The 24,355-nt window shown below is 42.6% G+C and overlaps 1 protein-coding gene across 5 annotated transcripts; it reads left to right on the top strand.

Annotated features, from left to right (window-relative positions):
- The first annotated feature begins 18 nt into the window (after positions 1–18).
- On the top strand, positions 19–23,090 carry crfb1 (cytokine receptor family member b1). 5 transcript variants are annotated; one of them, XM_028995555.1, is made up of 10 exons: positions 19–125; positions 517–602; positions 5,325–5,436; positions 7,252–7,418; positions 9,662–9,822; positions 10,671–10,830; positions 11,265–11,389; positions 12,602–12,976; positions 14,815–14,980; positions 22,842–23,090. In XM_028995555.1, the coding sequence occupies exons 2-9, from the start codon at positions 551–553 to the stop codon at positions 14,848–14,850; spliced, it is 1,188 nt and encodes a 395-aa protein (XP_028851388.1). In that variant the 5' UTR covers positions 19–125; positions 517–550; the 3' UTR covers positions 14,851–14,980; positions 22,842–23,090. The 5 variants fall into 5 exon arrangements, with proteins under 5 accessions (XP_028851388.1, XP_028851387.1, XP_028851385.1 ...); XM_028995554.1 differs by lacking the exons at positions 14,815–14,980; positions 22,842–23,090 and having other exon boundaries at positions 5,325–5,418; positions 12,602–13,547; XM_028995552.1 differs by lacking the exons at positions 14,815–14,980; positions 22,842–23,090 and having other exon boundaries at positions 12,602–13,547.
- The last annotated feature ends 1,265 nt before the right edge of the window (positions 23,091–24,355 follow it).

Raw genomic sequence — 24,355 nt, 5'->3', positions numbered from 1 at the left:
CACGTGATTACCCCTCTTGTCTGAGTCTGTTGCTGTTCCGCTTTCGTTTCTGCTGCGTTGGATCACCGTGAAGCACCGTCTGGATCTGGACTTTCCAGCGGGACAGCCGATGCAGGATGAAGGAGGTGATGAAAATCACGAAATTTAACTGTAATGTTTTATTATTTCCTATGAATTAATGCATCTTATAACAATGATCTAGAGGACGTTCAGAAGTAAAAAAAAAAAAAAGTATAAAATTATTTTTAAAAAGCTACTGGTATAAACTTATTCAAATGTCGGGACTTCTGTGTGTCTGTGTGAGTTTAAATGACTGGAGAAACTCTCGGGTTAACAGGAAGTTAGACGCCTCCGCCTGATGGACTTAGTGCTCCTGACTTCGTTTCTGACTCATATCAACCGAACGATTATTCCCATTATTATAATTAGCGGCCATCGAAGATACGTGGGCGCGGAGCATCTTCTCGCGTTCATCAGTAAGAAGTCTGTGTGTGTGTTTGTGTGTGTCTGTTTCAGACTGTTCAGTGGGGTTGGAAGTTCTGCAGATAACATGAAGAGACTAGTTCTACTGACCACATGCCTGATCCAGTTGTCTTCTTGTGGTGAGTGCAGCTCGGTTGTTTTCTCCTCAAGAAGAACTAGTTTGGCACCAACAAGAACCAAAGAGGTGAATCTGAACATGAATCTGGAGACCTTGAGCTTGAGAACATGAGCATGACCAGGAGAACCAGACTATGTTAAATGATAATTCATATGTTGGGTATTGTTTTTATCTTATTGGTACTGCTGTTTTATAAATACTGCTTTTCGTATTTATAAATCTTTTTTTAAATCTTCTGGATAATTTCATTATTAATGCCATTAAAAGTTCTTCTTTGCAGAAATTTCATCTGTGTTTAAAGATTAAATTTATGCTGTAATGTCATCTATTAAAAAATGGCATTTTTTGTGTTAGTAATGTAAAAAATGTGATTTGTAAAAAGCTAAATGTTTTGGTGACCACCTGTTAGGGGTCAGCGCAGCAGACCAACTGGTCTGTTTGTCTAGACGTAGACATCGCCAAGGTATTATGCCGGAATTTACTGCCTTCATAACACTTCTAGGACAGTGTTTCCCAAGCCTCATATTGGAGGTTCATCTGCCAGAAAGTTTTTCTTCCAACCCACATATCTTCACAATCTACCTCACTCATTATTAGGACATTAATTAACACCCGAGCCTAATTAAGGTAGGGTCTGAGTTTAATGCTTATATTAATAAAATCTAATCTATGTATCTGAAATTGTGGAATCCAGAAATCAATACCTCTAAAATTCAAATAATAGGGCTTTTTATTTGCTAGCAAGTTTTTTTTTAGGTTGTTCCTACAGGTTTCACTGATTGTAATGTTTTTTCCAATGTCATTGTAGATAGGTAGTGCAGGCAGGAAGGAAGGACGCAAAAACACTCCATACAGGACCGTGGTAAACATAAACTAACATTCAATAACCTGACAAAGCCTAAACACATAAGGGCAGTATACATACACAACAACAGGTGCAAACAGTCAGGAAATCTGGGGTGAACTTGTGGACTCAATGAAACACCAGTACAACACATGTACCAGGACACCCCTCATGGTCGGAATTCGCTCCTGGGGAAGTCCAAGTACTCCATGGTACCCCGCATGGTAGCTTTTGTGGGCCGCTGAGGTCCAGTAGCAAATCCGCCAGCAATCCGGGCAACATGAGCTGTGTGACAGAACTCCGGGACCCCACGTTAGATTTTGTAGGCCACTGAGGGTCTGTCACACCTGGAGAAAAACCTGGTACATTGCAGGGTCCATTGTTTGGGAGCTGTCAATCTCCTGAGGTCTGTTGCTGGAATCGGGATGAGAAGGCGGTGACAGGAGCAAGTCGGCTGCGTCCAAATATAGTCAGGTCATTCTGTCATGGAACAGTGGGTAATTCAGGCAGGAAGGACGGATGCAAATGCACAACTTGAAAAGATGGATAGTTCACTCAGGACAAAACCCCGTTATACAGAACAATCATTTACATACAGTAGACAAACATTTAAAGACAAAACACAAGAAGGCATCATACATACACAACAAGGTGCAAAGTGGCACCATGGCGTTTTAGGGATTTGAACAGGCAACCTTCTAGCGGGTTACTTCCTTACCCGCTAGGTCACCACTGCCCTAGAAGAATGTTGACTGTACCGCTGTTACGGATCAACTAGTGACCTGCATATAGTTGTGTTTGTGTAATAACTGTGTTTCTGCTGAATTCAAATGAAAGCTCGGTCAACTGGTGCTCGTTGGTCACATGTCAACGCATACAGCCTGAAGGTGTCTGGATACAAGAATACGAGGTGAAATCAAAAACAACAACATTTATTTCTTATATAGCCCATAATCACATACAGTATGTCTCAATGGGCTTTGACAGGCCCTACAGTTGACACCCCCCACACTTGACCCTTCTGCACACAAGGAAAAACTCCACACAAAAAAGAAAGCAAGAAACCTTGGGGAGGAGGGATACAGAGAGGTACCCCCTTCCAGGGTAGAGTGAGCCTGCAATTAGTGTCAGTGCAGGTTTTGTGACGAGTTGTCGAAAAAGTCCTACAGTTGTACAGGTGGAAAAGTCTAAAATGTAGTATAGAGCATCTGTCCATGTTTGGAGGTACTGGACTGTAAGTAGGTTTTAGTCCCAGTCATGGTGTACATTACATGTCCATTATAATGCTACTGGTCCCTGAAGCTTTAGTCAAGGTGATGGTGGCTGTGGTGACACTCTGGTTAATTTCACGCTAAGTCATCGATTAACAGTTTCCAGGAACCAGGATTTATTTTGCGAGACTACATGGGTTATGTTGGTATAGAGAATCTCAAAAGAGTTAAATCCATGTGTTTATCATTATAATTCACTGCAACGCAGCCTCCTCTTCCAGTTAAGCGAGGTTCATAGCTGTACATAGCTGTATCCAGGAGAGCTAGACTCATTTAAGGCTACAAATTCATTTTGTTTTAAACAAGTTTCGGTCAGGCACAGTACATCAAACCCCTGATCTGTAATAATTTCATTAACAATGAGTACTTTAAGGTGTGACAGATCTAACATTTAATAATCCTTTTCTTATATCGGAGGTGCTGATGGTACCTTCAGTAGGAATGATAGTAACGAGTAATAAATTACACTCATATTTAGGAGTTTTATTATTAATCTTAATGTTTCTTGTAGGATCTCTTGTTTTAATAGGGCGAGGTACAGATACAGTGTCAATGCTGTACAAGCTGGGTGGTGCTCTACGCAGTTGGGGTGGATGCCATCTCGCCCAAAAAGACAAGGCTTCCCCCGAAATGTTGGCCAGTTATTAATAAAGCCCATTTTTTTTTTGGACACCACTCCGACAACCAGCGATTTATATCGAGGATCCTGCTACAGGTCTCATCGCTACGCCGAAACTGCGGTAATGGGCCAGAGCAGATTACTTTATCCGACATTGTTTTAGCCAATTCAAGCATCTCTATAAAATCTTTAGTTATTTCCGAATGGCGTAGCCGGACATTGTTTGCGCCGACGTGAATCACTATACTGGAATTTTTTGCCAGCGCTTTTACATTTGTGCGGATGTCGGGCGCTCTGGCTCCGGGAAAACACAAGATTTTTTCCACTGGTTCCACAATCCTCATTTTTCTAACTGTGGAGTCGCCAATGACTAGAGCTGGTGGTTTGTGGGACTCAGCGTATGCCTCGATGAGAGAGAAGTGGTTCTGAATGTGAAACGGTGAGTGGCGGCCTGGTGGTGGGGGAGCTTGGTGGGTCGCCCCAGTAACTCGCTTGCATGATTTACCATAAATCACCTGAAGAGGTTAACAGCAAAATCTTTTGATTCCAAGGAAAATAAAGTTCAAGTGCCCACTACTCTCGACTAGATCATTTTATATTGTGTGTATTTGTGTCTGTATATGCAGGTTGACCAGATTACAATGTGACCCGAAACAAGTGGCACATGGACAGGCTGCTTCTAGTGCCAAGGTGGATAAAATTATACGGTTCATATTAGTGGTGTCTGAAATCGTTTTACATAAAATTTTCCTATAAAATGAGATTATCTTGTTTGTTTTAAACAAAAGAAAAATGTTCAGAACCCCCTGAAAAACTGCTGTTTTTGTTTCTTTGAGATTGGGGGTACCTTGATCAGGGGTACTGTACGGCCCCCATTCACCTTTGTTTTCCTGAGAGCTTTTTCCATCTCCACCATTTTGAAGATGAGTACTAATTAAGGAGATCACAGCTTCAGACCCAAAGGTGGAGACTGTCTCAAATCTATAATTTTTTTTTTTTTTTTTAACAGTATTTACCAGACCCTTATCCAGAGCGACGTACAATCAGTAGTTACAGGGACAGTCCCCTTGGTGCAATTTAGGGTTAAGTGTCTTGCTCAGGGACACAATGGTAGTAAGTTGGATTTGAACCTGTGTCTTCTGGGTAAGTGTGTTACCCACTAGGCTAGGAGGTAGGAGGAGTTAAGGATGGGCAGTGGCCTGCCACCAGTATGGTGGGTGGAGGGAGATGGATGGGTGTATTCCTGATCCCCTGCCAAGCTAAGCAGGCTTCCTTTATAGAATGTTTGCTGTATCTTGGTCTTGTACTTCAGCTTGACATTTTCCTATTTACCATCTTGCCCCTGTACCTTGATGCCTAATGCAACTCCACTGCACCAAGTATAATTCTGGTCGATGGGTGCAGTTCTAGATGTTTTTTTTTAGGTCATGTTTCTGAAATTATGCTTAATGGAAAAAAAAACTCCCATAACTGGTCTTAGACTAATCTTAAACTAAGACTAGACTTTCGAGCTACATAATGAATAAAAAAATATTATACAACACACCAGATGAATCCTGTTTTTTTCACATACTTGTAATGCAAGAGCCATATACAGAGATCATGCAGACCACCCTAAAAGATCAAAACAATGAACAAAGACAAGCTGCATAAATACACAGCATACAGGGCAACAATCAATACAAGACATGGAAATCAGCATCCAGCACATACCACTTTTACCATTCTCCTGCCTCTGCCTTTGTACAAGGTTGTTACATTTTCAGAAACACATATACCTGAACTCTTGCTAGCGTTCTCCTGTATTTGCAGTAGCCATTGTAGCCAAACGCAGTTTAGATGAGAGTCTGTTTGATAAATGAAACAAATTGGAATGGACAGTGAGAGAAATTGTGCTGCTGCTTTCCTGCAAGGGCTTGACTTTTAAAAGACCATGCAGTGTTTGTCCCGTCAGTCTATTTATTCAATGAATGTAAATTGTTTTCTCAGATCTTCCAGCTCCTACCAAGCTCTGCATAGAGTCTCGGAATTTTGACCACGCTCTACATTGGATTCCTGGAACAGGAACCCCTCAAGGTACCAGGTACGAGGTGTGCTGCAGGTGAGCCCCCCAGATGACTTACACATTAATGTCAAATTGACCCATTCCAGTATAAATTCTTTCACTTTAGCTGCTATAACTCTGCTATTGGAGAGCTGCTGTAATAAGTGAAGTGATTGTCATTGTGAAACTTCAGCACAGCACACGGTGCACACAACAAAATGTGTCCTCGGCTTTTAACCCATCATCCTTGGTGAGCAGTGGGCAGCCATGACAGGTGCCTGGGGAGAAGTGTGTGGGGACAGTGCTTTGCTCATTGGTACCTTGGCAGAACGGGATTCGAACCGGCAACCTTCTGATTACGGGTCCGCTTTCTTAACCACTAGGCCTATTGATATAAGAGGGCACACTTCCATTTACAGCCCTGTAGGCAAGCATCAGGGATTTGAACTCAATGCAAGTAGCTACTGGGAGCCAGTGGAGAGAGGTGAGAAGAGGCGTGACAAGTTTTGCTAAGGAGAGTTGCTGCCCGGAAAGATCAGAATCTCAGTTTTGAATAAGTTTAATTGGAGGTATCACTCAGACATCCATGCTGATATGTCGAGAGACAGGCCAAAATTTTTGTTGCAGTAGTGGTATCCTCTGGTGGGAAAGACTGATAGAGCTGAGTGTCATCAGTGTAGGAGTGATAGGAAAAGCCATGGGATTGCATGATGTGACCAAGTGAGCGAGTGTATATTGAGAAAAGAAGGGGGCCAAGCACAGAGCCTTGTGGAACTCCTGTGGTTACCTTTAAGAGGCCAGATGTCTCCCCTCCCCATGATGCCTTGAAGGACCTGTCTTGAAGATAAGAGGTGAAGCAATTTTGTACAGTTCCTTTAATTCCTAAATCTGAGAGTGTGGTAAGAAGAATTTCGTGATTTACTGTGTCAAAGGCAGCAGATACATCAAGTAAGATGAGGACAGATGATCTACGGCAGCTCTTGCATCACGAAGGTCATCCTCCATTGCCAGGAGGGAGGTTTCAGTGGAATGTCCTTTCCTGAAACAAGACCAAAAAAGGGTTGAGTAGATCATCCTCATGGTGAAATGAAGAAAGTTGAGCCAGAACTGCTCTTTTAAGAATGTTTGAAAGGAAAGGAAGGTTGGAGACTGGGCGGTAGCTGTCCAGTACAGATTGGTTTAGAGAATAGTTTGCGAGAGTCAGTGCAGTTGCTTACATTGTCCTGGAAGTATCTAGTCTTTGCTGTAGCAGAGAAGCAGCAGAGAAGGATGTTAAGAGAGATTGATACTTACTAAGTTTAACCAGGCACTTAAATTTCTTCCACTGCCTTTCAGCTGCTTTTAAAGCATTTCAACTGTAAGCAGTGTAGCAAGGTGTTGCATGAATCCATTAATGTATCTCATTCCATGTGCATCTCCTCCTGGGGGATTGTTGCTTCTGAAATGGTGTGTTGTACATTTTTGGAAAGTGTCGGTCTTGTAGTTTTTCCAGATTCACTTACACAGACTCATGCATTATACCCTTATCCATAAAATGAAGTGCATCTGTTGTTTGTGATGACAAACCTGTAGAAGTTTAAATCTCCTATACAGAAGTATGGTGGTGATGCGGTCATAGTTTCAACCCTAAGGAAGCTACACTTCTTCTTGTTGTTATGATGTATGAGTTGTATAAGTTCTTTGCATTCATAGGAATGTCCTTTGTACTTCTTGATGGCATCTTTAACTGTGTGCGCACGCACACACACACAAACACACACACACACACAAACAATAGACTAGGAGTTCATTTACAATGAATGAACAGCAAGTTGAATAAATCGAATAAATTAGAATAAATAACTGAGTAATAACTGAAGATGTCTTTTGCAGGAACAACTGCCAAAATACAAGCACATTTGATGGTCAACATGCCTGGAACATTTCCCCTTTAATTAAACAAAAGAACCTTTTTGAACTTTTTAATGTGACCCTGCAGGCCAGGTATGGGACCATAAAGTCCCTCCTGGTGAGTATCCTTTTCAAGCCCACCTTCAACAGTAAGTACATGTGCCTTTAATTCCATACATACACATATCTTAACAAACTATTTACACCTCTTGTCTGGCCAAACTGAACAAGTTGGTCCTCACCCCCTTTTTTGAGTTTGTGACTCCCCTCTTGAGGCACTGTTCTTTTTGGCCTGTTGGGACCATTCAGTTGTATCCATTTACATTTACAGCATTTATCAGACGCCCTTATCCAGAGCTTACAATATGTAGTTACAGGGACAGTCCCCCTGGAGCAACTTAGGGTTAAGTGTCTTGCTCAGGGACACAATGGTAGAAAGTGAGATTCAAACCTGGGTCTTCTGGTTCATAGGTGAGTGTGTTACCCATTAGGCTACTACTACCCTGTATCCAGGGAACCCACAGACAGAATTGCCTTGAAGGCATTTCTCTCCAGCAGGTCCTTGGGTCCCTAACCTACTGCTGGACATGTAGGAAGCTTTTTTTGAGTTAGGTGTTGAACTCATCTTGCATCTTGGATTCTGCCTATTCCTGGGGCAAAACATGTCGAAAACATCAGTTCTGGTTCACTAGGACTCAAATCATTAATACAATCAATTTATTCATTCTGTTGTAGTTTTTCTTGCATAAGTTACAAGTTAGTCTAAGTATTTTCTAAGTATAAGAACAGAGTTTTGCTGATCTGGCCGCATGTGGCTTCTCAGAAACAGCCAGAAGTGCTGGCTCTGTAGAATGACCTGCTCTGAAGCCAGACTGGTTGGGATCCAGGAGATTGTTCTGAGACAGATGAAGTGATCGCTGATTGTAGAGGGAGAACAGCAGAGGGTGTAGGATCAGCAGTGGGTTTCTTTAGGATTGGAAGAACCCTGCCATGGCTGTTTTAAAGACAGATGGTACATGACCAGATGTAATTTAATCATTTATGACGTGAGAAATTAAGGGGATACGGTCAGGAGAGATTGTTTGGAGTATTGTGGAGGGGATTAGATCCAGTGGACAGATGGTGGGATTACATGTAGATATGATCTGGATGATTTCATCTGATGTGAGCTTTGAAAATTGTTCTAGGGCAGTTGGCGAGTCTTCATAGGTAGAGTAAAGGTTGTGGTGGTGGAGATTGGCAGATTTGCTCAGTCTTACCTGTGAAGAAGTTGGCAAAATCTTCAGCGGTTATGGAAGATGGAGCAGGGGGAGTTGGACGGTTTAATGGAGATGAGAATTTTGAGGGTTGTGGGCAGAGGTTTCCAGTTTTGCTTTGTAGAAAGTAGACTTAGCAGAGAAGAGGTTAGTGGAGAAGTTGCGTAGGAGTTTCTGATAATGCAGCAGGTCTGAGTCAAGCTGTGATTTCTTATATCTCCTCTCTGCTGCTCTTAGTTTCCTTTGACTGCTGCGTAATGTCTCAGATAGCCAGGGAGCAGGGGGAGATGTCCTATTGGGTTTGGAAGATAGAGGACAGAGATGATCTATAGAAAGGGAAAGAGAAGAGAAGAGAGGAGAGTGTTAGTGGGCCTTTCCAGTGGTAAGGAGAAGAATGAGTCAGAGGTTGAAAGATGTGAAAGATAGATACAGTTGAAGGTGAGACAGAGTGAAGGTTATGTCGTATGCGTGATGGATGGTGGTCAGTCTTGGATCCGATAGGTAGAGTGAAAGACATAAAGTGATGGTCAGAGATGCGAAGTGGAGTGGAAGAAAGGTCAGTAGGTGGAGAGGGATGACTGAAGACCAGGTCCAGGATATTCCCTCTCTTGTGGGTGGAAGAACTGCTGCTGTTGGCCAAGGAGAGTGGAGAGGGGGAAAAAGGCAAGACAATTCGAGTCAAGTGGAAGGTTGAAGTCACCAAGGAGAATTAAAGGGGTGACTATGGGAAGATTGCTGAGCAGAGTGTTCAATTTATCAGTTGAGATGATATTGATACAGTGTATCTCGACCATAGCATCAACATAAAAAAGTTAAAACTGGTTAAATATATTTTTAATAGCTTTAAGAGAAAAAAACTCTTTGGATACACTGGAGTCCAATATGGTTTCAACAACGTACATTTAAAAGCAGAATAGCACAAGATATTTCAAAAACACAAGTACATTTCTTTTGCATTGTAAAAAGTCCTTTAATTTTAATCATAGTGTAGATGTATTGATGTTATTGTGATATTGTCATCATGGCCAAATTGGCATTGCATTGTAATGTTACATTATTTTACATTTACATTGTGTAATTTACTTTATTTGCATATTTGCAGTGTAGGGAAGACTAACACTGTTCATTTTTGTCAGATGAAATTGGTCCCCCTACTGTGACCCTGAAAGGTTGTGGGACATGTCTGGAGTTTAACATTACCCTTCCCAGAGGAAAGGGCATAGAGCCTAAGGTCTTCAATGAGTTTTGCAACTCAGTCAGCTATGAAATCCACTGGAGGAAGGCTGGAGCACAGAAGGTATGTGGAATAATTCCACACCCTGTACTATCAACCTCACTTCTCTACTCCCCATTTTCATCCAATGTCCTTCAGAACTTTTTTATGTCCTTAACCCAGTCACATACCAAAAGACTTGGAAGCAGACTGATCTCAGCAAAAATAATCATATCACACATATGTAAAAAACTCAGTTGTGTAGGCAATTCCACTAATAAATTAAACTAATCCACCAGAGGTCTGGCACTGCATTTAACTCATCGGGAATCGAACCGGCAACTTTCTGATAACTGGGCCGCTTCCTAACTGCTACGCCACCACTGCCCCAATAAGTTGAACGTTTTGTTGCTTTTGGTAGCACTGAGAATGCGTTTCAGGTAGGATTTGAACCCGGGCCATCTGCACCAAGGAGCAGTTCCATAAGGACGTTGCCTCCAGAAACGGAGGCCACCACTATGGGGTGGCACACTCCCTCCTGAAGTGCTGATCTTTTTGACCTATTAGGACCATTCAGTTGAAGTCTCCGCTTTTTCTGAACTAGGTTTTGAACTCATCTTGCATAGTGGGCTCTGCCAAACATTCAGTTGGATCATCCAGGTCTTTGCCCCATGCAGCAAATCAAATTTACCACCAGGTGGTGATCTGCTGACTGCTTTGCCCCTCTCTTCACCAAGCGTCCAGAACACAACAAAATCCATCATTGATTTTCAAGTTATAGAACTCTGAAATCAAGAACATGGTGTTTGTAATGTGGTGTAATTGAAACAAAATTTCTAAATTTTAATATAATACATACATTTTGAGTTGTCATACAACATTTCACCAACCATAATGACTGACCATACTTGTTTGAATGTTTTTTAATGCAGTGGGAAACTGTGCAAAAGTCCTATTTGGATAAATATAAATTAGATTATCTCAGTCCTGGTCAGGAGTACTGCATAAAAGTGGAGCCCATATCATACAGCCGTAAAAATCTACCATCTCAGTGGTTATGCGCCTTCACCAGCAAGGTAAAGCCACCTGAAGGTAAGTGGGGGATCTCCAAAGCAAGTATATAATGATGATTTCCATGTTATAGTTAACCAGAATTCAGGCATTGGAATAAGTCAGTAATTTAAACTTCACCTTTGTTTAATTTTTAAATTATATTGTTAAATCAGTTTTGTTAAATGTAGTTGTGGTCACACTAGCCAAGTGCTTGGTTATTTGGAAGTGTGAGATCAAATGTGGGCCCCATAAGGTTTTTTGTTCTTGATGGGTCTACATTGGCAGGTCAATTATGTTGCCTTTTTAGAGTCTTAAGAAATTAACTCTTATTTTGACACAGATTTAGAGCCTACATTGCTACCACATCCAGCATTAGTACAGGTTAATATCAGCGGAACAATTACTAGTTCACCTACATATAAAAAATGTTTTTCATGCTGTGATATTGAAACATGTATTTTCCTGTATTGCAGTGATGTATCTAGTTGTTTGGGTCATTGGAACAACCTTGGGAGGAGTGGGCGTGATTGGTTTCATAGCCATTCTAGTTTACACTGGTTCTGTCTGCAGTCCAAAAATGCAGCTGCCTGCAGCGCTGGTGAGCGTTTCCACTTCCTGTCCCATTCTCAGCTCGCATACAAACTTATTTCCTTTTGCCTCCCCGTTTATCATGTGTCTGTTCATGACAAGTGTGAAAAGATTCACTTTTCATTTTAGAGAGCTGAGACCTGCAAGAACCCTCTAACCTATTAACTTAAATGTTGTTTCATAATGAAGTCTGGTGTTAACAAAATGTTATACTTATGAGTATTCCATAGACTATTTTTAAAAGATGAAGAGTAGTCAGTAAACAACACAACATGATTTCTATTTTCACCTGCCATAAAACCACTTCCCTTAAACTATGGGGAAATCACATAAGGGAATAATATGGAAAGTTAAAGAATAATTGGCATATTGTTTTGGCATAAACAATAAATTGAGATTGAGAATGTGCTTCAGTGCATTCACCCCTGTACTTAGATTTCATAGCTAGTGATCAGATCAGGTCTGAACAGGATTTCTATCTACCTTCCATGTTCTGGTTCCAAGTTATAACATCTCTCTATTAGGTGTAAATTCTGTACAAGGACAATTAATGGCACATCATTACAGGTGTTTAGCATGAAATGCGCAACAATGTCCTTGATATACCAGATGCATGCGCTCACAGGCTTTGCACATTTATGTTGTGCAAACATAAGTTGAAGTTACTCTGGGCAGATTGATGATGTTTCTTGACTGTTCACAAACGCAGCTGCAGAGCATTGTTCATGACATTTAAACCAATTTAAATGTCTGTTTTCTTTGTGGTGGTGGCAGCTGCATATGTATATGAATCAGCCCTGGAGAGAAGGTGTGGATGTGCTTCTCTCTGTTTGGAGCACATGAAAGGGAGAGATATTTGCCGGATGTGGTCTCCAAGCTCCAGTTTCACTTCACCCTCTCACGCATTCTCCCCCTGCCCTGTCATTCTCACGCACATACTAATGTCCAAAACTACACCGTGCTGCATCCAATCAAATACCTAGAGGTTTTTCTCAAAATGGCAGAAATGATGGAGCAAGTGACGAAAACAAAAAAATACGATTCATTAAACATAAAATTAATTAATAACATTCATTTAAAATGCCTAGCCATATTGAGTGAAAATGTTATTGGTCAGTTTTGCAATCATTTGAAATGGTTCATCTTTGATCAACTATGTTGTTGTCAGCTTGAAATTTGTGAGAATACCACCTTACCAAATGTCACGTTTTCTCTCTCTCAGAACATCCAAGTGGGGTGTCACTTCCTCACCCCAGAAAGCACTGAAGTGGGCTGTGCACAGCGAGAACACTCCCCCACTCACAGACACACACACGGGTCTCCTGATCACCAACCACTGCAGCAGGCTGCAAGCTACCAAGAGGAAATGGAGGAGAGTGAAGATGACAACGCAGAGTATATTGACCGGCCTGCGAAAACAGATTCCAGCTTCTTTTCCCATTATGGATCAGAGCAGGAATCGTCATACCTCCTAGACAGTTCTGCTACTGCTGATGAAGGAAAAGAGGAAGAGGAGAAGCTGCTGCAACCTGAAAGTGAAGCAGAGGACAAAGGACAAGAAGAGAATGCCCAGCTTGGCCAACACACTCAAACTTTGGTAATTGGAAAAGAGGATTTAAACTTTAATGGAGATGTTAATCTCTTTTCTGTCACTTTGGGAGGAGGACAAGTGAGGGGAAGAGAGGAAAAAGAGAGTGAGGAACAAATGGAGCAATCTCTGCTGAACAGCAACACACAGCCATTAGTGGCACAGCTCAACACACTGCTGCCTTTGCAGACACACACTGCAGCACTGATACACACACCCTCACAGACCGGGCTGGACCTAGCAGAGGGTGAGATGGACCACTCAGACACTGAATCCGAATGTGATGATGAACATACTATTTACCTAGCAACTCACACAGGAGCTACACAATGACCACAACGAGCTAGGTGTGTTATGGTTTTGTGTGTGATGCCATCAAAGACAGAAATGTCTTGAGAGCTCCTGCAGAAATCCACAAACCAATTTGTCAGAGCCCCTCCCACTAGAATGATTATTGTATGACTTCTGAGCATACTGTACAGCATTATGCAGTGTTTTTGCTCCCAGTTCTTTGTGTCAATGAAGCCAATGAGTTTAAGTGACATATAGTTTCTTTAATTTTAATATAATGTCAATTGAATCACTTGTTTCTACAGTAAATATATTTCTCCTTTATTTAATGATGTACAGTACAGGCCAAAACACACCTTCTTCACACATGTGTTTTCTTTATTTTCATGTGCATTTACTTTGGTAGATTCTCACTGAAGGCATCAAAACTATGAATGAACACATGTAGAGTTATGTACTTAACAAAAAAAGGTGAAATAACTGAAAACATGTTTTATATTCTAGTTTCTTTAAAAATAGCCACCCTTTGCTCTGATTACAAGGCCAGGTCTCCACTTTTTGTTAAGTACATAACTTCATTCATAGTTTTGATGCCTTCAGTGAGAATGATCATGAAAATAAAGAAAACACATTGAATGAGAAGGTGTGTCCAAACGTCTGGACTGTACTTTATGCGACTGCTGGTAAAAGACCAATGCCTTTTTTGGGTTAATTGGGTGGATTTGGGGACTTCCTGTGGGGAGGGGAAGTCGAAATAAAGTATTAATAACTAGTTCATCATTGAGTGATCATTAAAGTAGAGTTAAATAATAGATAAGAGTTTAAGAGTTTTCTTAAAATGTGACATTCTAAAACAAGCCACTTCTCAAACAAATACTCTCTCTTGATTATCCACAAATCTTAGAATGTAACAGATTTTTATTAACAAAGTTTGTGTTTTGGCTTATGAAACTTACATTACATGCGTCTAAATACAACTGCGCTTATTTTACACTTCAAATGGTCCAGGATGTCGTAATGTGGCGTTCACGAAAAAATTTGTTCAAAAGAATGAATCCTTTAAAAGATGTAATGAACAGAATCACTTTCTCAAGTGATTCATTCGTATCTCAGTTCATTTGCACTGTCAGCTGGCATGCCACTGGAGGGAGGGACCGCCTTGGAATTTGGGAAAACCTTGAGCCGAGGTGATATGAATTATCAGCACAGCCTGCGACGTAAAATGATGTTCTCTGTCATAATGTAAAGTCATGTAATGTCCTGTACTTCAGGTCACAGAGCAAGATGACCTGATGCTGAATATGATGAATGTGTTTGTGCGAGATTAGGTAGGCATGTTCATCATTGGAATATTTCAGATTCATTCCTGAAAATGTTTTTTTTAAACTTGACTGGCCACACCCCCTCTGAGCTGTACAAAAAACATTTGCTGAAATGTCCTTCCCAGAACTCTCCATGTGCGCTTGTGAGACTTTCCTCTGCACCATTTTGCTGGGATTGTCCTTCTGTTAAATAAATAAATGTTTATTTCCATTACAATTTGCCATTGTCGGCAGGATCCCAAAGGCGGACCGCTAAATTGGAGGCACTGAACTGGTGACTGGCCATCTTGTACAACTCAGACTTTGCAGCCTCAGTGCCTTAAAATTACGAGGACCAGAACAACTCCACTTTGGGCATCCTTGCTGGGAACCAAGAATTTAAATGGGAGGACAACAGCCGGTGAGTGAGAAAAGAAAAGAAAAAAAAATCGGCATGTGAATGAGTGGCATGGAAAGGTATGGTTTCCCTGAAAGGGGCACTTTGAGTTTGCCCCAGATTCAGAAGCTGTCAATGGGTTTAGAGGGTGAATGGATTAAGTTGTTAAGAGAAAAAGAAGGTTAAAAATTGCGTGGTACAGAAGGTCTCGGAAGAAAACATGTTAATGTGGAAGAGGGAGAGAAAAGCAGGTTTGAAGTTAATGGCTGGGAGAATAAATATGTTGGGTGATGTGGGAGGTCATGGAGATAATGCTCAGTTAGACTCGGGGACTTAATGGTTCTTCACTAACAAATGTTTCACTGCTTTGAAAACCAACTTTGGTTTGGACAACCCCCTCCTCCTCGCCCTTCAACTGCTCCAACAGACCTCCAGTAGATACGGGGCCAATTCTCATGTAACTGCCCTTGGTCGCTAGAGGAAATGAAACAACACACAGTACGACTCCCCTGTGCCACCCTGACCGGGGCAATTCAGATAACGATGACTACCTCCAAGCCATTGACAGACTGGCTGAAGCCTGTGAGGCAGCATTTCCCCACCACACCGATCTCTCAGCTCTTTGCGAGATGGTGCAGGGACTCACCAAGAAGATGGAAGAGTTTCATTCACCAGGAAAAGAAATAAAAAATAAAGGGTCAACAAACACTCTGGGATGCAGCGTCCAGAAGATAAGAGGCAGAAATGAATGCCGGGGACGTGGACGCCGTGGAGGTCAGGGCCGTGGTCAGGGAAATCGTCAGTGGAGCCGAAACCAACTGTATGACCCAGAAGTGTGTTTCAAGTGAGGACAACGTGGACACTGGCAACAGGACTTCCCCCAGTAGGAGCAAGAACATCAACAACCACAGACCCAAGCAGATTGAGAGAGGGAGGGGGAGAAGACACCAGAAGCAGATAGTCCAAACAATGTGTTTCAAACAAGTAAAGAGGGTAGTGACGCTCCATCACCTAAATGTTTACACTCTCTTATCCCACCTCTAGAACACCATGTACCACATACACAATCACACTGGTACTCTCCAGAATCTGCTTACACAGACAGCTGCCAAACACAACACTGATGGTCCAACAGGACATTGGCACACAACATGTCACAACACCCCTGACTGCAGGGTCCACTCATGTTCCGACTGTGGGCCCTTGTGACGTACTCCTTAGCACAAACCCAGAGTTAACATGATGCACAGGTGCCGAACATGCCTCTGAACACTTTAAAAACTTACACATAATGCCATCAAAGCATTCCCTACATTTAAACTGATGATACATTACTTTACTTTACTTGGCAGACGCTTTTATCCAAAGTGACTTACAAGGAGAAGACAGCAATTCTCATTCGGTTTCCTTAGATTTTGAGTTACAAAACTAAGAGCCCTGATGAGGCCTAACTTGTCAGGAACAGAACATATTATTATTTCTTTGTTGTGCAGTGTGTGCATGTGCGTGTGTAAGTGTTAGACTCTTCTGAAATACTTTTTGAACAAGTGGGTTTTCAACTGCTTCTTAAAGGTACTAATCTCGGCTAGTCGAATGGAGAAGGGCAAGTTGTTCCACCAGCCAGGGACAACAAAGGAGAATAGAGTTGATTGAGATCGGAGACCTTTTTAGTCTCATTTCATTTGCAGATCTGAGAGGGCATGCAGGAGTGCAGCTACCTAATAGCGTGTTGATGTAAAGGGTGCACTTCCATTTACAGCCCTATAGGCAAGCGCCAAGGATTTCAATTCAATGTGAGCAACAACAACAACAACATTTATTTCTTATATAGCCCAAAATCACATACAGTATGTCTCAATGGGCTTTGACAAGCCCTACAGTTGACACCCCCCACACTTGAGACACTACAGTGTCTCACCCCCCACACTTGACCCTTCTGCACACAAAGAAAAAAAAAAACTCTAGAGAAAAGAGAGAAAAAAGAGAGAGAAAAAAGAAAGGAAGAAACATTGGGAAGGAGTGCTACAGAGAGGGACCTGCAAATGGTGTCAGTGCAGGGTTTGTGATTTGTACAATAGGAAAGAAAGAACAAAAATAAATAAATAAGTCCTATAGTTGTAGGGTTGGAGAAGTCCAGAATGTAGTCCAGCATCATGGTCTACATTACATGTCCATTATGGTGTTACTGGTCCATTTGAAGATCCCTCGTTTAGCAGTTGTCAGGAACCAGGATTTATCTGCTTGTCTCTTCACTGGAGTCTGCCAGCAGTCTGTGTGCTTGATTCCATGTCTCAGAGAGAACAAACGGAAGCAGCGGCAGACGGTGGCATTGTACGACCGAATATGTGGTGGTAGTAGTACATTGGTGCTACAGTGGCCCGGTACCCTAACTAGGACAGCCTAACTAGGGTGAATTTAACACTGGCTGTGTCTAACAGGGGGACTCTGTGATAAACTGGACTTTATAATTGCCACTGTGTCAAAGTGAAGTGAAATGAGTGTCTAGGACTTTAACAAAAAGCCAGAGAAAACAGATAGGTTTTGAGATTGGATTTAAACACTGAGACTGTGTCTGAGTCCCGGACACTGACAGGCAAGCCGTTCCGCAACTGTGGAGCTCTATAGGAGAAGGATCTGCTCCCAGCTGTGACCTTCTGTACTTTTGGTACCAGTAGTGACCCCGCACCCATCGATCGAAGGGGGTGTGGCGGGTCATAAAGAACTAAAACTTCACTCAGGTATTGCGGGGCGAGACCATTTAGAGCTTTATAGGTATAGGATTTTATAGTCAATGCTAAATTTGATGGGTAGCCAGTGCAATGATTGTAAGACTGGGGTGATGTAGTCAAATTTCCTAGTTCTAGTTAGAACACTGGCTGCAGCATTCTGTATTAGCTGGAGTTTACTCATCTACTAGAGCATCCAGACAGTAATGTGTTGCATCTAACCTTGATGTAATAAATGCATGGAACAACTTTTCTGCATCATGCATTGAAATTATATTTCTTATTTTTGCAATATTTCTAAGCTGAAAGAATGCTATCCTAGTGACATTATCTACATGCAAAATGAATGAGAGACCTGCATCAATGATGCTTTACTTCAATACTTGGTGAGATAGAAAGGCTATCCAGGGTTATGATGTAGTCAGCCAGCTTATGCCTGGCTGCTTGAGGCCCAAGTACGAGAGCTTCTGTCTTGTCAGGGTTTAACAGGAGAAAGTTGGTGAGCATCCACTGTCTAATGTCGTTCAGACAATTCTCTATTTTGTTCAGCTGCTGCCTCTGATCTGGCATTGCTTACAGTTACAGCTGTGTGTCGTCAGTGTAGCAATGAAAGCTAATACCGTGTTTGTGGATGACGTCATGTATATGGAAAATAGTAATGGACCTAGGACAGAACCTTGTGGAACACCAAACTTTACTTTACTATGTGAGCAGCTACCGGGAGCCAGTGGAGAGAGATGAGAAGAGAGATGAGAAGAGGTGTGACATGGGTGTATTTTGGCTGATTGAAGATGAGGCGGTCTGCCACATCTGCCACCATGATACAGTCCACTTTAGTTTCCTTTATTGGGGGCCACATACTCTGTGCCCTATAAATTTGCTGGACCGAGACCTAATGTGCAGATTAGGCTTGATTATCACATCAACGCCTGCTGGGTTGACATTCACACAACCCACCGATGCTGATCAAGGTGAGCCAACCTCCATATTCCTACTCTGCAGTTCCTCCAAGGTGTCTTCTGCTTACCAGTGGAAGATTGCCTACAGCCCCACCCCTGCGCGGTGGCTGTCTCTAACCAAAGCCCGCACTGCACCGGGAATGTCCATCATGTCCTCTGACTCCACCATTGCATCATTGATCAAGATTTGAAAATAGTTAATGCCGCTGTAGTGCCTACAGTGCCAAATCCAAATACCATACTTTCGCAAATTCCGCCTGACACATCGTACTTTACTGTTGTTGATCTGTCTAATGCCTTCTTCTCGGTTCCAGTACATCCAGACAGCCAGTACTGGTTCGCTTTTAACTTTAATGGCCAGCCTTACACTTTCACCAGGCTCTGTCAGGGCTACACAGAATCTCATCTCTACAACTCTGCCCTGTGTAATTCTCTGATGGACTTGGATCTTTCTGAGTTATCCCTGCTGCTTTGCTGCCCTTTGGCTGAGCAGTGTCAGGCAGACACAATTTGCTTGTTGACTCAATTGCATGCAAAAGGCAAAATGGCCATAAGGCATTTCTCTAAACTCCACAGTTTTTGCAGAAACAGGTCACCTTCTTGCGCCATGTGATGTCACATCGGTCTCGCCATCTGTCCAGGCACAATCTTCATGCCCACTCTCCACAATCTTTTGCCACACCTGAGGAATGTAGACAGTGGGCCACTACTTCTTCACCCTTACACCCTTGGGGGTGTGGCAGGCCCCTGACGGTTGGCCCTGCCTGCCCAGACACTTCATTCCCTTCTTTGCTAAATGTACACATGGGTGGGACCATGTGTCAAAAGGGGGGATGTTATCTCAACTGACTGCTGTATGGTTCACCAAAAGGTTCAGTACATACACCTAGTCCTTATGCAAGATATATTGTTGAAATGTTTTCTAAATGGGTGGAGATCTTCCCAGCAAAACATGCCAACAGTGGGGCGGTAGCAGAAAAAAATATTCACAGAAATAATTCTGAGGTGGGGCATTCTGCTTGTCATTTCCAGCAACAACAGAACACATTTTGTCATCGAAGAATTGAATCAGCTAAGTGCAATGCAGGGTTTTAAGTTAAAAACACACTGTGCATATCATCCGGGGGTGCTGTGGAGAGAGAGAATTATACCCTAAAGAACAAATTAATAAAATGTTGTGAATCCACAGGTTTGCTGTGGACCAAGGCCCTCCAACTGGTGTAATGGTCATGCGCATGCAAAAAAGGTAATAAAACTAATCTGAGCCCCTTTTAAATTTAGTTTGGCAGGCCTCTGTTCACCAGAATTGAACCGCCCAGACCTCCAAGTGCCAGATTGACAGAAATTTGTGAAAGTGAAATGATTGCTTATTGCCTGAATCTCTCCAGATCTCCGGCACAGGTCAGGACGACAGTAAGCGCCAGCCAGTTGATTGGGCTCTCGTGAAGGAGCTGCAATGAAAGCACTGGCGGGCAACGGCCCTACCAAGTGCTGCTGGTGACACACACGGCTGTTAAGATTGCTGAGTGAGCGACGTGGGTCCATGCAACCCACTGTCAACTGTTCCTGGGAGACCCACCTGCCCAGATCAGCCTCTGGTGCATCCAGAGGCTGATCTCTCATCCACAGGGCAGAATAATCCCTGAGGTCAGTCCTGGTGGGGATAGTCTGCTCCCCACATGGCAACAATGTGGTGTCAGACAGGAGCATGCTTCTGGGGTTGCGCCGGTGTCACCCTGCACTACCTGTCTAATGCAGAATGTAATATATGTTTGTCTGCTAAACTTCCCTCTAAGGTAGCCATTCCTGGTGAAAAGGATATTTTGTCCCCACACCAGATCGGACCCTGTATCAGTGAATTGAGTTCCTCGAAGGAGACAACAAGTGCTCCACGTGGTGCTCTGTATGTGCAATCCATTGCCTGTTTCATCCATCGGTAGGCAAAATTATGTGGCACTATGGGTGTAGCACCACCAAACCGTACATACCGGTCCCGAGAGAGGTCACCTACACTCAATGTACTACCTTTACATGCTACAATTCTTCGGGCATACCCTACATTGGCAAACGTAATAAGACTCGTGACATAGGTAAATTCTCAGGAAACTGTTCCACCATCATCCAGGTACATCATTTAGGTCGATGCAACAAACATGTCAATCCACACTTAATGATCTGAGCATTATGTCCGGAGAGGAGTCTTAAACTCTCTCGGACCGGGTGTGGACACGTATTGGGTATGTGGTGACGGGGCCTTGAGAGTGTCCCTCCCAAAGAATTGGACGGGGTTGTGCGCACATGTGATGCTGGCATCCTTTACTCAGTTAGCAGCTGATCCATTCGCCAAATCCTTTTCTAGCCACCTCAAGAAGCGAAACACCCCATTAGGAGCATTTGACAATAGAATATACATAGACGCCAACGGGGTCCCCCGAGGAGTTCCTGATGAATATAAGGCTCGTAATCAAATAGCTGCAGGGTTTGAGTCCATAGTTCTCTTGCCTACAATAAATTAAAATGTAGACTGGGTTAATTATATTTATTACAATCAACAGCAATTCATCAATTACACACATAATGCCCTTATGGGGATCTCTGAGCAGTTGTCAGCTACTTCTCTCATATTTACATTTACAGCATATATCACAGCCTTATTATTTACGGCCTTATCCAGAGCGACAGTCAGTAGTTACAGGGACAGTCCCCCCCTGGAGCAATTTAGGGTTAAGTGTGTTGCTCAGGGACACAATGGCAGTAAGTGGGGTTTGAACCTGGGTCTTCTGGTTCATAGGCGAGTGTGTTGCCCACTAGGCTACTACCACCCTTTTTATCACAGCTTGGCAGAGTCTCACGACTTGGCAGAACAGGATGGGGCTGGACATGCGGAACGAGGCAGAGTCTGTGCCCTTTTTGGGGACACGTGTTGCACCCACATCCCAAATAATACGGCCTCTGATGGTTCCATCATTAAGGCACTTAATGGGCTCAGATTGCTCAGGGAGGAGCTTGCAGAAAATCTGGGGAACTTGCTGGGGAAATGGAAAACTGTGATTCTATGTGTCATTTTGCTTGGGATGCTTACTCTTTGTGGATGTTGCATTATTCCGTGTGTGATTACAGCCATCGAGAAAGGCGCAGTTCCCTTTTGGGACAACTAACCAATGAGTCAGAAGATGATTTTTGTCTAATCCATTTACATTTACATTTATGGCATTTATCAGACGCCCTTATCCAGAGCGACTTAAAATCTGTATTGACAGAGACAGTCCCCCTGGCACAACATAGGGTTAAGTGTCTTAATGCTAATGCTTAATTTAATGTTTCTGCATTGGTTTAATCCCTGTGAATCAGCATAGTATCTAAGTATGACTGTGATTTATTTTGTGATGGGAGGGGATGTTGTAATGGAAAATTTATATGCTCTTATGATCTAATTTAAACTTTGCTGTTAATGGTTGAAAACTGAGCCGGGATTCAGGCCTGTGCACAGGCTGAGGGACTTTGGGAAAACCTTGAGCCGAGGTGATATGAATTGACACACACACACACACACTGCTGCGTAAAATGATGTTCTCTGTCATAATGTAAAGTCATGTAATGCCCTATACTTCAGGTCACAGAGCAAAATGACCTGATGCTGAGCAAAATGACCTGATGTGTTGGCATGAGATTAGGCTGGCATGTTCATAATTGGAATATTTCTGATTGTTTTTTAAGCTTGATTGTCCGCACCCCCTCTGTGCTGTACAAAAAGCAATTTGCTTCTCAGAACTCTCCATGTGTGCTTGTGAGACTTCTCAAACAACCTTTTATCTTTTCCTCACCATTTGACTGGGATTGTCCTTTTTTTTTTATTTCTACTATAATAGTTAAAGAAACATGTGTAAAAAAAGTAATAAAATAGAATAAAAGAATAAGGCTTGTAAAAAGTAGCAAGTAAGCAAGTTAAAATACAAGAACATTTTTACGTTCAATGAGAACATAAGACAGTCATCCTTGGGTAGTTGCTATGGATTCTGCTAATGTGCATTGTGCTAAATTTCCACCGCAGCAACTCACGTAGAGTAGCACAGAGCAGGTAATAAGAAGTATTTAAAACCGGCAGTTTGAGAAAATGCATGACTCTCATGGCGACAGTTTGCATGTTCAGTGTGAATCCTTCACTGAATGTACTGTGAGGTATATTTATTTTATTTATAGGCGCCTTCCTGACACACAAGGACTCCCTACAATCAACAATACAACAAACAGCGAAAGCAGCACAGCACACGGTGCACACAGTGAAATTTGTCCTCTGCATTTAACCATCACCCTTGGTGAGCAGTGGGCAGTCATGACAGGCGCCCTGGGAGCAGCGTGTGGGGACGGTGCTTTGCTCAGTGGCACCTCAGTGGCACCTTGGCAACCTTCTGATTACGGGGCCGCTTCCTTAACCGCTAGGCCTCCACTGCCACCTCTTCAAGACAGGGACATCAAAAGACAAATCCTGATTGGTCTGTGGGAACTTTTTGGGAGTACAATGTATAAAATAATTTTCTCTTTTGGGCTGAGCTCTTTCTCTCTTTCCCCTCCACCGGGAACTGGGGGTTAAGTTTTCTGGGCCTTTTCTCTCCATGTTTCTCCTGGGCCAGGCTGATGGAGACTGGTTCATGTTTTTTTTCTCTCTCTTCCTCTATCCCTTTCTCCTTTCTTTTATTTGGGGTTTTTCTATAACATTGGTACCTTTTTTACATACATGTAACTGCAATAGTAATCTGCTGGTGTTAATAAATTAGAAACTGTTCATCCTTGTAACTTTTATTGTGCCATGCCTCTTTCATGCCAGGTAACATCAGATTGAGTGTTATAATACAGTGCTTGTTTGCATCTCTAATTTACAGGGTTTTGAGTGATGGTTTAAAGAATGCGAGTGAATTTATATTTCTGAGCTTGGGTGATAGTGAGTTCCAGAGCCTGGGTGCAGAGCAGCTAAAAGCTCTGCTCCTCATAGAGGTAAGATGACATTCAAATGGACAGAAGATGGTGATTTGAGGGTACGAGAAGGAGTTGCAACCTGGAGGAGGTCAGACAGATGTGGAGGGGCAAGGCCATGACTTAACCGGGAGTTATATGATGGATAAAAAGAGTTCTAGTAATGATGTGGCTGGCTTAATTCTGAACCAGTCATGGAGAGTTTTGTGAGGTAGACAGTAAATTAGGGAGTAACAATAATCCAAACTAGAAAGGGGAAGTTTGTGAACAAACTTCGATTTTGGCTTGGAAAGCCGTAAAAAGGTTAAAAGAGAAAGGGGAAAAAAGAGAAAAAGAGGCGTGGTTTTTGCTGAATGGTGTTGTCTGTTGACTGGCAAAATTTTTTGGGCTATTTTTGATTTGCTGGGGGCGTGGTCACGTTTGGGGGTGTGGTTTGACAGGGGGTGTGGCCTCTCATGGGAGATGTTGTTTGTTGACAAGCAAAATCAATTTGGCAAATTGTGGTTTCTGTGGGCGTGGTTTTTGTACAAGGGGCGTGGATGTCGTCAGGGGCGTGGTCTAGAAAATTAGATGGGACTCCGATGAAGGTGTGTACAAAGTTTCATGTCAATATGTTGAAGTGTGTGGATGTGAGAAAGGGTTAAAGTTCCCATTATAAGTGAAAAGGGAGAATAAGGGGGGAGAATAAAGGAGAAGTGTGGGCGTGGCCACTGGGGGAAAAATAGGGGTGCAACGGAAAAAGT

The sequence above is a fragment of the Denticeps clupeoides genome, chromosome 11 (genome assembly GCF_900700375.1).
Source record: "Denticeps clupeoides chromosome 11, fDenClu1.1, whole genome shotgun sequence".
NCBI classification, from domain to species: Eukaryota; Metazoa; Chordata; class Actinopteri; order Clupeiformes; family Denticipitidae; genus Denticeps; species Denticeps clupeoides.
This window is presented reverse-complemented; position numbering and strand designations above follow the sequence as displayed.